Source organism: Apodemus sylvaticus, chromosome 4 (assembly GCF_947179515.1).
Source record: "Apodemus sylvaticus chromosome 4, mApoSyl1.1, whole genome shotgun sequence".
NCBI classification, from domain to species: domain Eukaryota; kingdom Metazoa; phylum Chordata; class Mammalia; order Rodentia; family Muridae; genus Apodemus; species Apodemus sylvaticus.
The window spans coordinates 108,662,463-108,677,773 of record NC_067475.1 but is presented as its reverse complement, the minus strand read 5'-3'; the positions used below and the strand labels follow the sequence as shown (position 1 = coordinate 108,677,773).

The following is a 15,311-nucleotide window of genomic DNA, read 5'->3' as shown; positions in this document are numbered from 1 at the left end:
TCATCACATTTTTGTTCTACCCTACCATTTTTGAGTTCTCAGAGCACATCTTTCCTGACAAACAATAATTAATGACAATAACGAAGTGAATATCCTCATTTTAGCAACATTTGTAAGATTTCGAAGACAAAGTAACTTTCTTAAACATATTCAGTACTCTTTATTCAAACTGAAATATAGATTTACCCAAAACTCAGATTATTTTGTGCCCATCCATCATACAGTAGTTTAAATACAGCTACCAGATTACTTTTCTAACTAGATCACTTCATAGCTACATGTACTTCTAATTTATAGGTTTTCTTCTAACCAACGAATATACCTATTTCTTATTTTAAATCCTAGATGTAAAACCACTGAACCTGTAGTGAATGATAGAACTCCATGAATTCCTCCCTCCATGTGGTCATGAACGACTTGAACTCCAACGTTTCTAAGCCGAGTGATATAAATGAAACTATCATCTCTTAATAGATCATGCTCGCAAGTGAGGATATAAGTTAGTGGCAAATTCTGTAACTGGGAGTCATTGACTAGCAAAGGAAACAGCCTGCTATCCACAAGCGCTGGGTAGGAAGCATTCAATTTTCCAAGAACTGGTTCAATGTAAACATGGTTCTTTTTATATTTCTCAGGAAGGAAGTCACTCCAGTTAACAAACTTGAATAGGTGTCTGGATCCTTCCGGCATGTGCTCATTTCTCAGTAAGGCCTGGATCAGTGATGAGTCGTTAGTCACATATAGCGATGCCAACTTGAGCATCATGTCCCTGGACAGGATTGGACCATGTTCATACTCTCGGTGAGATGGCAGAAAGGTGTCAATCATCTGTAGGCCAGGATATATCAAGGCTTGGGCCTTGATTCTATTTTTGAATTTTGGATCATTCCGTAGCTAGAAATATAATGAATAGTAATGAGGCAATAGCTTTCAAACAAAAGGATTGGCAGCTTTACTTTAATAGCCTGAGGTAAAATTTATTTATTAATCTGAAACATTATCAGTGGTTTTTCTCATAAAATTTACTCATTAATTTAGACATGAGAGTATAACATTCTAATTTCATCTGTTCAGGAACAATACGTAGTCTGTTTATTACACATTTATTTACATATAACAAGCAAACAGGATTATGGCCAGAATGATCAGAAGCATCCTAATAAAGATGACAGAATAACTACAATGTATTTGTTGTTTGTTTCTTTTAAGAGATTTAGCTTTTGTTGTTTGTAATAAAGCTTTGTTGTGAATCTCGGGCTGTTCTAGAACATAGCGTCCTCCTGCCCCATTCTCCCAATTTCTATAATAATAATAATCATGTGTTATCATGTCTAGTTTCCCTAGAATATTTGACCTGAGTAATATTTTGAGAAAAATCTACATGAATGAAATACATGCCAATGAAATACAACTGTCAATACTTACATGCAAAGTAAAGTCTAATGGAACATGGCATGCTAAAGAAAACACCTAACATTTATCTAAGCAGTGAGTATGGTGTGATAACAGTGATAGATGAGACAGAGAATAATCTATATAAATCAGAAGATCAGAAAAGGATGTGGAATATTGTATGTTAAGCCTCTGTTTCTTATCAGAAATAAGAAGCGTCATGCGTCTGCAGCTACATTCTTTTCTTCTTGTACACTCCACAGCAGTGAACCTAGACTGCACCTGTGAGCATGAGAACCTCAAGAGCACCAGCTTCCGCAGCACTTCTGCATCAGTGACCGTGTCTGCTGACATTCTTTGGGAAATCCCAAGCTATTCAAAGTGCTCTCAAGTGTAGCGAGAAATTCTTGTGCAATGTATGAAAGCATCTCTTGTCAATAAAATGCTGTTGGCCTATGAGCATAGGCAGGAAATAAGGAGGAGGAAGTTTTGCTATAGAGAATGGATTTCTGGGATAGAGTTAGGTGCCTCGAGGTTTGCCTCAAACTCTGAGAAAGTTGGTCACATGAACCTGAGGAGCGGTAGTTAACCACGTGGAGGTAGTTAAGAATAGAGTAAATGGGATAATTAAGCTAGTGGGAATAAGGTAAAGCATGAAGCCTAAGCATTTATTCACATATGGTTGAGTCTCAGAGTCATTATTTCTGGAACTTGTGCATGGGTGGAAAAGCATGAGGCCATGCCCTCATAAAGGCAAAGACTCACACAGAATGAAAGAATTCTGTGAAATTCCTTAGATCATCACAAGACTAACCATTGGAACAATTACAAATTACAGAACAATAGAAGGCAGGAAAAAAAATGAAGAAATAAAAATCTCCTGAAGAGAATCTTTCCAGGTTCTTGTTACTTCCCAGTGGTTTTGGAATAGGAATTTTCTAAATAAAATGAAGCCTTTCAGAGGAGTTGAGAAAAATTCTTCAGTGAGCACAGTTTCAAAACTGAGTCAGAATTGCTACAGCTTTTTCATGTGTAGCAGGGTTGCTGCCCCCAAGTGACTTAGTACACATGTTTGTATCTGAGTAACACCAAAGTTTTAAGGTAATTGACCTTTTAATTTCATATTGAAATACAAAAGAAAATGAATGAGAAATGAGTACAATCAAATGTGGAGTACATGGAGATGGCTCAGTCAGTAAACTATTTGTTGATACAAGATGGATGAGCTGAGTAGAGATGGCCAGGACATAGAAACCTGGGCATAGCAGCATACACCTGGTACCTCAGTACCCTGTGGGTAGGGTGGACTCAAGGGGAGCCCTGAATTTAAAGGCACAACAAATCTAGGTGACTCAGAGATCTTAGGCCCTGTTAAAGACCCAGTTTCAAAAATAAGGTAGAGGTAATCTTAGCTCCTTGTAGGACAGGACAGGCCACCCCAGGTACTGAGATATCCCAAGTCTAAGACTTCTGGAGACGTGGGTTTCCAGGCGTGGGTCCTGTGCCCACTGGGATCACCGCTGCCATTTTCGCTCCCTGACAGAGAAGATGGGCAACACCAGATTTGGTCCACAGAGACAACCCAAGTATAACATTGCTTGGGGGCAGGACACACCAGGGCTCCCACAGCACCCAAGAGGTGGGCAGCACATCAGCAATCTGTGCCAGGTGAAACCCAGTCATCCAGTGGTGTGGAAATAGCCTTACAGGCTCACAGGAAGTTCAAGCAACAGCCAGTGACAACAGGACAAACTAACACCAGAGATAACCAGATGACAAAGGGCAAACATAGGAACCTTATCAACAGAAATCAAGACAATATGGCAGCATCTGAACCCAGTTCTCCAACAACACCAAGTCCGGGATACCCCTACACACCAGAAAAACAAGATTTGGATTTAAAATCACTGGTCATGATGCTGTTAGAGGAACACATGAAGGACATAAATAAATCTCTTAAAGAAATACAGGAGAAAAATGGATCAAAAGTTAGAAGCCCTCACTAGGGAAACACAAAAATCATTTAAAGAAATCCAGGCAAATATGAGTCAAAAGATAGAAGCCAATAAGGAGGAAATGCAAAAATCACTTAAAGAAATACAGGAGAACTTGGGTCAACAGGCAGAGGTCATGGAAGACGAAACATAAAACTCTCTTAAAGAATTACAGGAAAACACAAACAAGCAAGTGAAGGAGCTGAGCAAAACCATCCAGGATCTAAAAACAGAAGTAGAAACAACTGAAAAATCGCAAAGGGAGACAACTTTGGAGATAGAAAACCTTGGAAAGAAATTAAGGGCCATAGATGCAAATATCAACAACAGAATACAAGAGATAGAAAGAATCTCAGATGCCGAAGATACCATAGAAACCATGGACTCAACAGTCAAGGATAATGCAAAATGTAAAAAGCTTGTAACTCGAAACATCCAGGAAATCCAGGACACAATGAGAAGGCCAAATCTAAGGATTATAGGTATAGATGAGAGTGAAGATTTACAACTTAAAGGGCCAGCAACTATCTTCCACAAAATTATGGAAGAAAGCTTCCCTAACCAAAAAAGAGAGAGATGCCCATGAATATACAGAAGCCTACAGAATTCCAAACAGACTGGACCAGAAAAGAAATACCTCCTGTCACATAGTAATCAAAACCCCAAATGTACTAAATAAAGAAAGAATATTAAAGGCAGTAAGAGAAAAAGGCCAAGTAACATAAAAAGAAAAATCTATCAGAATCACACCAGACTTCTCACCAGAGACTATGAAAGCCAGAAGATCCTCGGCAGATCTTATGCAGACTCTAAGAGAACACAAATGCCAACCAAAAGTACTATACCAAGCAAAACTCTCAATCACCATAGATGGAGAAATCAAGAAATTCCATGACAAAACCAAGTTTACCCAATATCTTTCTACAAACCCAGCCCTAAAGAGGATAATAGGAGGAAAATACCAATACAAGGAGGGAAAGTTCACCCTGGAAAAAGCAAGATAGTATCCTTCTTTTATCAAACCCAAAAGAAGATAACCAATCAAATATAAAACATACCATCAAAAATGACAGAAAGTAATAATCACTATTCCCTAATATCTCTTAACATCAATGGACTCAATTCCTCAATAAAAAGACATAGACTAACCAATTGGATACATAAATAGGACCCTACATTTTGCTGCATACAGGAAACACACCTCAGTGTCAAAGAGAAACACTACCTTAGAGTAAAAGGCTGGAAGACAATTTTACAAGCAAATGGTCCCAGGAAACAAGCTGGAGTAGCCACTCTAATATCAGATAAAATTGACTTTCAACCTAAAGTCATCAAAAGAGACACTGAGGGACACTTTTTGCTGGTCAAAGGAAAAATACACCAAGAAGAATTCTCAATCCTGAAGATCTATGCTTCAAATGCAAGGGCACGCTCATTCATAAAAGAAACTTTACTAAAGCTCAAAGCACACATTCCACCTAACACAATAATTGTGGGTGACTTCAACATTGCACTTTTCTCAATGGACCGATCAGGAAAACAGAAACTAAACAGGGACACAGTGAAACTAATTGAAGCTTTGGACCAATTAAATTTAACATATATATACGTTATATGTTATACATACATATATATATATATATATATATATATATATATATATATATATATATATATATATATATATATATAAAACATTTCATCCTAATGCAAAAGAATATACCTTTTTCTCAGCACCTCTTGGTACAGTCTCCAAAATCTGTCATATAATTGGTCACAAGACAGACCTCAAACAAATATAAAAAGATTGAAATAATCTCATGCCTCCTATTAGACAACTATGGAGTAAAAATGGTCTTCAATTGCAACAAAAACAACAGAAAGCCCACATACACATGGAAACTGAACAATACTCTACTCAATGATACCTTGGTCAAGGAAGAAATAAAGAAAGAAATCAAAGACTTTTTAGAATTTAATGAAAATGAAGACACAACATACCCAAATCTATGGGACACAATGAAAGCAGTGCTAAGAGGAAATCTCATAGGCCTGAGTGCCTCCAAAAAGAAAATGAAGAGAGCATACACTAGCAGTTTAAGGACACACCTGAAAGCCCTGGAACAAAAAGAAGGTAATACACCCAGGAGGAGTAGAAGACAGGAAATCATCAAACTCAGGGCTGAAATCAATCAAGTAGAAACAAAGAGAACCATACAAAGAATCAACAAAACCAGGAGCTAATTTGAGAAAATCAACAAGATAGATAAATCCCTAGCCAGACTAACCAAAGGGCACAGAGACAGTATCCAAATTAACAAAATTAGAAATGAAAAGGGAGATATAACATCAGAAACTGAGGAAATACAAAAAAATCATCAGATTCTCTTACAAAAACCTATACTCAACACAACTGGAAATGAACAGTTTCCTAGACAGATACCAAACACCAAACTTAATTCAGAATCAAATAGATAATCTAAACAGTCCCATAATACCTAAAGAAATAAAAGGGGTCATAGAAAGTCTCCCAACCAAAAAAAGTAAGGGACCAGATGGTTTCAGTGCAGAATTCTTTCAGACCTTTAAAGAAGACCTAACACCAATACTCTTCAAACTATTTCACAAAATAGAAACAGAAGGAATACTACCCAGCTCGTTCTAAGGAGCCACAATTATGCTGATACAAAACCACAGAAAGATCCAACAAAATAGAGAACTTCAGGCCAATTTCCCTTATGAATATTGATGCAAAAATACTGAATAAAATTCTTGCCAACCGAATCCAAGAACACATCAAAATGTTCATCCACCATGATCAAGTAGGCTTTATCCCAGGGATGCAGGAATGGTTCAATATAAGGAAATCCATCAATTCAATCCACTGCATAAACAAACTCAAAGAAAAAAAAACCCACAGGATTATTTCATTAGATGCTGAAAAAGCATTTGACAAAATTTGGCATCCTTTCATGCTAAAAGTCTTGGAAAGAACAGGAATTTAATGCCCATATCTAAACATAGTTAAAGCAATATACAGCAAACAGGTAGCCAACATCAAACAAAATGGAGAGAAAATTGAAGCAATCCCACTAAAATCAGGGACTAGACAAGGCTGTCCTCTCTCTCCATATCTTTTCAATATAGTACTTGAAGTTCTAGCTAGAGCAATTAGACAACATAAGTTAGTCAAAGGGATACAAATTGTAAAGGAAGAAGTCAAATTATTACTATTTGTAGATGATATGATAGTATAATTAAGCGACCCAAAAAACTCCACCAGAGAACTCCTACAGCTGATATACAACTTCAGCAAAGTGGCTGGTTATAATATCAACTCAAGCAAATCAGTAGCCTTCCTATACACAAAGGATAAGGAAGCTGAGAAAGAAGTTAGGGAAATGACACCCTTCACAATAGCCACAAACAATAAAAATTATCTTGGTGTGACTCTAACCAAACAAATAAACGATCTGTATGAAAAGAACCTCAGGTCTCAGAAGAAGGAAATTGAAGAAGACCTCAGAAAATGGAAAAATCTTCCATGCTCCTGGATTGGCAGGATTAATATAGTTAAAATGGCCATCTTGCCCAAAACAATATACACATTCAAAGCAATCCTTATCAAAATCCCAACTCAGTTCTTCACAGAGTTAGAAAAAGCAATTCTCAAATTCATCTGCAATAACAAAAAACCCAGGATAGCTAAAACTATTCTCAACAGTAAAAGAACTTCTGGGGGAATCAGTATCCCAGACCTCAAGCAATACTACAGAGCAATAGTGTTAAAAACTGCATGGTATTGGCCCAGTAACAGGTAAGTGGACCAACGGAATAGAATTGAAGACCCAGAAATGAATCCACACATCTATCATCACTTGATCTTTGACAAAGGAGTGGAAAACATCCAGTGGAAAAAAGATAGCCTTTTCAACAAATGGTGCTGTTTCAACTGGAGGTCAGCATGCAGAAGAATGCAAATTCATCCATTCTTATCTCCTTGTACTAAGCTCAACTCCAAGTGGATTAAGGACCTCCACATAAAACCAGACACACTGAAACTAATAGAAAAGAAACTGGGGAAGACCCTTGAGGACATGGGCACAGGGGAAAAGTTCCTGAACAGAACACAAATAGCTTATGCTCTAAGATCAAGAATTGACAAATGGGACCTCATAAAATTACAAAGTTTCTGTAAGGCAAAGGACACTGTCAATAGGACAAAAAGGCAACAACAAATCGGGAAAAGACCTTCACTAACCCTACATCTGATAGAGGGCTAATATCCAATATATACAAAGAACTCAAGAAGTTAGACCCCAAGGAACCAAATAACCCTATTAAAAAATGGGGTACAAATCTAAAGAAAGAATTTTCATCTGAAGAAATTCGGCTGGCCTAGAAGCACCTTAAGAAATGCTCAACATCATTAGTCATTAGGGAAATGCAAATTAAAACAACCCTGAGATTTCACCTTACACCAGTCAGAATGGCTAAGGTTAAAAACTCAGGAGACAGCAGTTTCTGGTGAGGATGTGGAGAAAGAGGAACACTGCTCTACTGCTGGTGGGATTGCAAGATGGTATAACCACTCTGGAAATCAGTTTGGTGGTTCCTCAGAAAACTGGACATGACACTTCCAGAGGACCCTGCTATACCTCTCCTGGGCATACACCCAGAGGATTCTCTGGCTTGCAATACGGACACATGCTCCATTATGTTCATAGCAGCCTAATTTATAATAGCCAGAAGCTGGAAAGAAGCCAGATGTCCCTCAATGGATGGATGGATACACAAAATGTGTTATATTTACACAATGGAATACTACTCAACAATTAAAAACAATGAATTCATGAAATTTTTAGGCAAATGGTTGGAACTGGAAAATATCATCCTAAGTGAGGTAACCCAATCACAAAAGAATACACATGGAATACAATCACTGATAAGTGGATATTAATTAGCCCAGAAGCTCTGAATACCCAAGACATAATTAGTGTATCAAATGATTCCCATGAAGAAGTAAGGAGAGGGCACTGATCCAGGGAAAGGCTTGATCCAGCATTGTAGGGGAGTACCAGGACAGAGAAAAAGGAGGGAGGTGATTGGAGAATTGGTGGGAGAAGAGGGCTTATGGGACATATGGAGAGGGGGAAACCGGGAAAGGGGAAAGCATTTGCAATGTAAACAAATAATTTAGAAAATAAAAAAAACAAAATCAAACCAAACCAAAAATAAGGTAGAGAAATATAGAAGAAGAAACCTAATGTCAATCTGTGGAATCTATATGCATAACCATACACGTGAACATGCATACACAGCTACACACATTTTTAAAAATAAATCCATGTACATACACTTGCACACACACACACACACACACACACACACACACACTAAATAAAAACTATTGCACTTAAAAGAAAAAGTGGGAGAACAATAGTTCTCTAGATAGTAGTTGAAAATTACACATACTCTAAATCAAAATAGTCTGAATAAATGCCGTGGTATATGACCTATTGGGGAGAGGGTCTGGGCTTAAATTTTCATTAGTCCTTTCTGCTTTCTGAACCACTAGATTCCTTGTTCTTTTAATACCCACTGTACTAAAGCTAGCAAAATTTCATGGTGGAAATACTGTCTTTATCTCTAAGTTTTCAGTTTTAAACTTTACTTTAAACTTTATTATTAAAAAAACCTTTTCAAATAATAGCCATCACAAATACTCATTAATATCAGTTTCATTTATTATAAAATCCTGAATTTGGATCATAGTACACTAAAACAATTTCAGAATATCCTATGCCAAATCCTCTGTAGAGACTATGGTGACCAGGTAAAGGTCCCTTTTTACCAAAGAGGACAATTACTGAATAGTTAGGAGTGTTAGCATTTATCTAGGACACTGAACACCCGATGAGGAACAGCAATGGATGTCTTAACCTTAGCAAGTTAGATGGATCACAGGGTTTAAGCTAGCCCAAAGCATCTGACCCTTGAGACACAGGAAGGAAACTTCATTACCATATCTGTGCTTCTCACAATCTTTTCACATGTAACAGCCTCTTGTGACACCAAGCTGGACTTTGTGGGAAGGGCATCACCCTTACAACAGAATCAGAAGATGGCTTTACACTCTGTCCAAGGCTCCCATTGCCACAGCTCTAAGCAATTCTCACTGCCATGTCTTTCCTGCCATTATGCACTGAATACTTCAAACTAGGAGCTGTTAAAATCCCTTTTCCCTTTAATTCCTTCTTGTCAGATATTTAGTCTCAGAGGAAAAAAGTAATCACTCATCAATGATAGTGATACAAAAATATCAATAATTTTTATATTTTATCTATAGAAACTCAATAAATTGTGAACGTAAAATCCATCATTGTAAAGAATAGAGTGATCAATAAATACTATTGCATTTTCCCCTAACACTGAGCCAGAGTCATTATAGTTTCCTAATACCTGGTTCTTGAGTTGTTGGGCCAGGAGGGTCATAAGTTCAAGGCCAGCACAAACTACAGAGCAATTCATGGAATCTTATCAAAAGCCCATTTTGAAACAGTTTAAGTTTCAAAGTGAAGTTTGCATAGTCCTCTGGTAGTATATATCCCTGGCAAGCATACTGCCCTGGATTCAATGCCTAGAACCTGGCCCCAACCTCTAAAGATGTAAGATTGTAAAAGCTTTTCTTAGCATTAGACAATAAAGCCACATCTAAGGTAATATCATGCAAAATGGATAAGCATTTGTTTAATTTAAATTTCACATATGATACTATAAAAGTAATGCAAACACATCTAAAACAGAGCTTCTTTTGCATTAGGATTTAAACATATATAATACATACTACATACCAGCTGAGTCACGGTTGCTGCCAAGGTGCCCCCAGAACTGTCTCCCATAATGCATATGCGAGAGGGATCCACTTTGTATTTGGCAAGAACACTATCCTGGAGAAAGAACTTGATCACAGAAACACAGTCTTCAAGGGCAGCTGGGAATGGATGCTGAGGGGCAAGTCTGTAGCTTTAGAGGTAAATCAAGCAAAACCACAACAAACCCTTGTTAAAGTTATGCAAAGAAATATCTCACTCTCACCAACAAGTACACTGATATGTTGGACCTACTTTGAATCCTAAGTTTCACCAATTAACTAGAGCTCACTGGTAGCAAAACCAGAACGGGGAAGTGGGAAGGGGTGGGTGGGAGGACAGGGGAAGAGAAGGGGGCTTACGGGACTTTCGGGGAGTGGGGGGACTAGAAAAGGGGAAGTCATTTGAAATGTAAATAAATTATATCGAATAAAAAAATAAAAAAATAAAAAAGTCAAAGAAGAAAAAAAAATAAGTGAGGACTAGATTGTAGTCAAGGGTTTCAGATATTGGTTGTAGGGAAATGAATGAAACAGTTTTCATCCTGTGATGTCTGCATGTGTCAGTGGCCCTCAGTGCGAGCAAGTCACATTCATTGACAGGAATATCCAGAAACTTTGAATGCAGAAAATATGAGAGTAAATTATTGACACGTATAAATATATGTATGTACATACTCAACAAAAATGTACACTTTCATGCCTTAAACTGAAGTTCAGAATTTAAATCAACATAGTCAGTATGAAATATGCATATTTTAAGTATACCAAAGATCTTACTCAAATTTTTGAATTTTTTCTTTAGACTAAGTACTACTACATCTTTTCAGTCTTTTTTGTGTGTGTTCTGTCTTTGGAGTACACCTCAACGGAGTTCACGTTTTTAATTTTATCATCTTATTATCTGCTAGAATTATTATTTCACATGCTTAATATTACAGAGTACCCATTACATGATCCTTGTACATGTTTATATTTTACTGTCTTAAATATTTGAAAACTAGAAAACTGATTTAAAATATTAATATTCTTCAAGGTAAAGAACAGCAAATACCTAAAATCATGTAGAAATCTTAAACAGTATACAGTGTATCATATCAATAAAAGAACTTATTAAAGATGATAATGTGTTAAATTTAGGTAAAAATCATCATTCTTCCTGTTATAATATTATTTAAAACATTTTTTCTGGTTCCATTAACAAGTAATTATGAGCAGGATAGATCTGAAATCTCTAGTGGGTTCTACTGATGACCAATATACTCTCAACTATGAAATAACTTGTAGTAATTTCACATGAGGTCTGTAAGTCTGTAAAGTCTATTTCTCCCCCATGCATTATGGAACTGGCAAAGTCTTCATCCTTCTGATGAGAGTTTCAGTAGTACAGTGGAAACAGTTGTTTATAAAGTAAAAAAGAACTTGCTCATATTTTTGTATTAGTGGACATGTTGGTAAAGGTTATGATATAATAGGATATTGTTTTGATAATGTCTTAAAATACTCAAAAATTTCCTAACATTTTCACCTAAAATCATGCAAACTAAGAACCACAGTGACCTTGTACTATTTTAAAGCCAGGTCAAATAAAACTCAACATCCCAAGAATATAATGAGTAAATTTTTTAAGTAAGTTACCTGCAGATAAAATTAGCTACTTGTGAAACCTGGAATTCATACTTCTAGAGATGTCATAGCTGTGATAATAAAGATGTTTATTCCTCTGGCTTTATACTTGTATCTACAATGGCAAAAATCACAGCCGCTACTAATGCCTTTGAGGATATGTTGCTATTAAAATTCTAGGGAAAATGATATAACAAATCCCCACAGGATATAGCTATTTGATAACTAGGTGACAAACTTTGAAAAAGTCAAGCTTATGTTGTGAGGGCCCAGGATGTGGTAAAAATATTCTTCTTCTTACTCAATTCCTACAACAACAGCACCAAGTTTGTTCGACGTGAGTCTGTTTAGGTTGTCATGAGCTTTCATCTCTGAAACAAATGAAATAAATATGAATTGGTACACTGTAAATAGAAAAGCAATGGAAACGCAAATACCTATGAATGTGATAGAAATGTGGGTTGTGGTTAACTGATGGAACACTATAATCCCCTTTTAAGTTAACAACAACAACAAAAAAGTTAATAACTTTTGTTGTTAACATAGAAAAATACTCTGTTAGAATTAGGAACCAAAAAAGTAAGAGGCCTGCCACTCATTACCACCATGTTCCATAAAACCCTTGCTAGAAGAATTGGGAAATATGGAATTAAGTTGAAAAATAACATTGTAGCTAGTGTTATAATTTTCACAAAGGAAGATATTTACCATAGTTATGTTTTAAAGGAATTTTTCAATGAAGGGAGATCAGTTTACTTAAGGCAAGATGCATTTCTACTGTAATTAAACAAATGAATTTTTTCCTTTGCCAAAGGCTTACATTTTTACATAATGTCACACATATTTAATAAACTTAGAAGTAAACATCATATTAACTTTCTGTATAGAAAAGTAATTTAATTTCTATAAAATCAAGTAATATCATGTTTTTACATTTGTAGTCCTTAAAAAGTTAGCTGTGGATGAAATAAAATTATAATTAACTTAAAAGAATTATAAAGGAGAGCAAAGGAAAATGCTTCACAGGTAGGAATGTCAATGTTACTTTTAGACAGCAAAATATACTGATTCACCTAAAAAATGTATAAATTGCTATACATTATGTTAGACATAAAAACATAATAGCCATGAGGAAACAGATTAGAGAAAAATTAAAATATTTTAGTGAAAAATGAATGTTTATGAGAATTTTCAAAGTTCAGAGAAATATATGTAACCAGGTATAGTTGAAATGTAAACTTAGAGTAGAGGCAGAAAGTGGAAAAATTATAAAATTAGGAATGAAAGAGCTATATTTCAATATTCAACCCAATATTTTTTGCTAGGTGTTCAATATATCTCCATTGTTTACGAATAGTTCATGTAGTTGTATTTTCAAGTTATGGAAGGTGAGAAAGAAAGCTCTATAAATGAATTAATGGTGATGAGCCATTTGAATTAAGGAATGAAGATCAGGGTGCAATATAAATGTTAAGCTACCAAGTATGGACAGGAGCAAAAAGGTGCTCAGAATTCTGAGCCCAGAACATGTTATAAAGTGTAGGAGCTAAGAGACTGTAACATAGAGCACAGTGAGCACTATTGATGGATATTTGCATTTCTTATGTTCTTGGGAGATGTATTTATTTCTCTGTTTACACACTGAGAAAGTAATATGATGGTATCTGTTCAGGAATTCAGATGATACACTAATAACCAGGTATGCACAACAGTCTACAGCTGAGTTGATTGAACTTAAGTCCAGCAACAATGTTAGAGATGGGAAACAGCCCAAATCAACAGAATGAGCATGGGCACTAGAATAGAAATAAATAAAGTGTAGGAAAATGTGGAAACAGCAACTGGAGAATAAAATACTAGAATGTGGGGAATATTAATATTGGTAAAGTACAAGTGATGACCTTATTTCAGCATGGTTTTAGCTTTTATTGTTTTAATGTTGCAGTTGCAGAAGAAGTGATAAAGTACAGGAGGAAAAATGAAGGACACAGAAATGACTTTTATATAAGCTAACAGTGCAGCAAAGAGCGATGTTTTGTCTTAGGTTATGCTTCTCTAAGAAAGAATCAATAGCCAAGAAAGAGACAACCATGGCAACAAGTCGCAGAATATAAAGAGTGATAATATAATAATTAGAAAGAACAACCAGGGGCTGACAGAGGTCAAGGCAGAAAAGACAGGGCATACTTAGGAATCAACAAAGGGGTTACAATTGCAGGTAAAAGAAAGAAAACAGGTGAGGATTTGGGAGGAAATATAATTCCTAGGAAAGTAGAGACTCATCTTGACCAAAAGAGGAACATCTCTTATTCCAGGATCTAAGTAGAAAGTAATGAAGAAGGGATCAATAAGATGCCAGTAAGTTTCAGACAGTGCAGACCGGTAAGGAGAGATGTGGCTTGGGAGATACCAGACATGCACTTATATTCCAGAAGAGCGGGGAAAGTTGGAAATGGGGTGACAATTTAGAAAGGTCCCTGGAGCAAAACAGAGGGCCTAACCGCTTCTGACAGGTGGCATTTTCCAGCAACATGGAAAGCTTGCATAGGCTGCTCAGCCCTGGTTTCTGCTTATAGGCTTATTGCTTTCTCTTCCTTCTGTTGAACTTTGAAAACATTTTAGAATCTGATTTTTTTTCTTTGGTCACTAAAACATGATGATAATACCTATATGAAAAGGTACCTACTCAGCAGAAGTATCTGAAATACCTTTCTGAAACATGCTCACTCAGTTAGCTGACCAGCTTCCAAAGTGGCACTTTTGATGAAGAGAAAATACTAGATATTATGATTAAGGTACAGGTTCATTGAGGACAGGAGTGCTATTACTTGGTTGCCACAACTGTTAAGCACACAGTACAACATCCTAATGCTTTTTTGTGTAGTAAATCTATAAGTCAAGTCTAAAATTCTATCTATCCCCCTCAGTTCTTATGTCTGTCTCTGTCTTTATCTGTCTGTCTGTCTGTCTCCTCCCCCCCTCTCGGTGTGTGTGTGTGTGTGTGTGTGTGTCTGTGTGTGTGTGTGTGTGTGTGTGTGTGTATGTGTGTGTACTGTAGCAACTACATTCACCTCTGGACAAGAATACGAGGTTTAAGCCAGGAACTGATTACTCAGATTTATTTCACTTTTATCATTTTAATACCAAGTTATGCTTTGATTTCTAAGCCTCAAATGTTGTTGTTATATCATGATCTTCTACTTGAACAAATGTGGACTGAAGTATAGCAGTTATATTTCAGATACGATAACTAAAGAATCTAGTTCATGTTAGTGTTTCATATAATTTATGTGATTAGGTTATTTTAGTCTGAATTCCAAGTTTATCATTTACACTTCCAAGTCTAGGCTATCTATAAGTTTATTTAGAAGTAACATTTTCCAAATGAAACAATCTTATTTCTACAAGATTGTTTTAGTTACTAAGCT

The 15,311-nt window shown here is 36.2% G+C and overlaps 1 protein-coding gene across 2 annotated transcripts in view; it reads right to left on the bottom strand.

The window, feature by feature from the left end:
* Positions 1-291: 291 nt before the first annotated feature.
* LOC127682346 (arylacetamide deacetylase-like 2) overlaps positions 292-15,311 on the bottom strand; it is a 30,913-nt gene continuing 15,893 nt past the window's right edge. For both annotated transcript variants that reach the window (XM_052178716.1, XM_052178717.1), the window contains 3 exons: positions 12,185-12,254; positions 10,241-10,412; positions 292-894 (listed from right to left, as the gene is read on the bottom strand). In XM_052178716.1, the coding sequence (XP_052034676.1) occupies positions 292-894; positions 10,241-10,412; positions 12,185-12,254 (845 nt within the window). The remainder of the gene's footprint in view (positions 895-10,240; positions 10,413-12,184; positions 12,255-15,311) is intronic.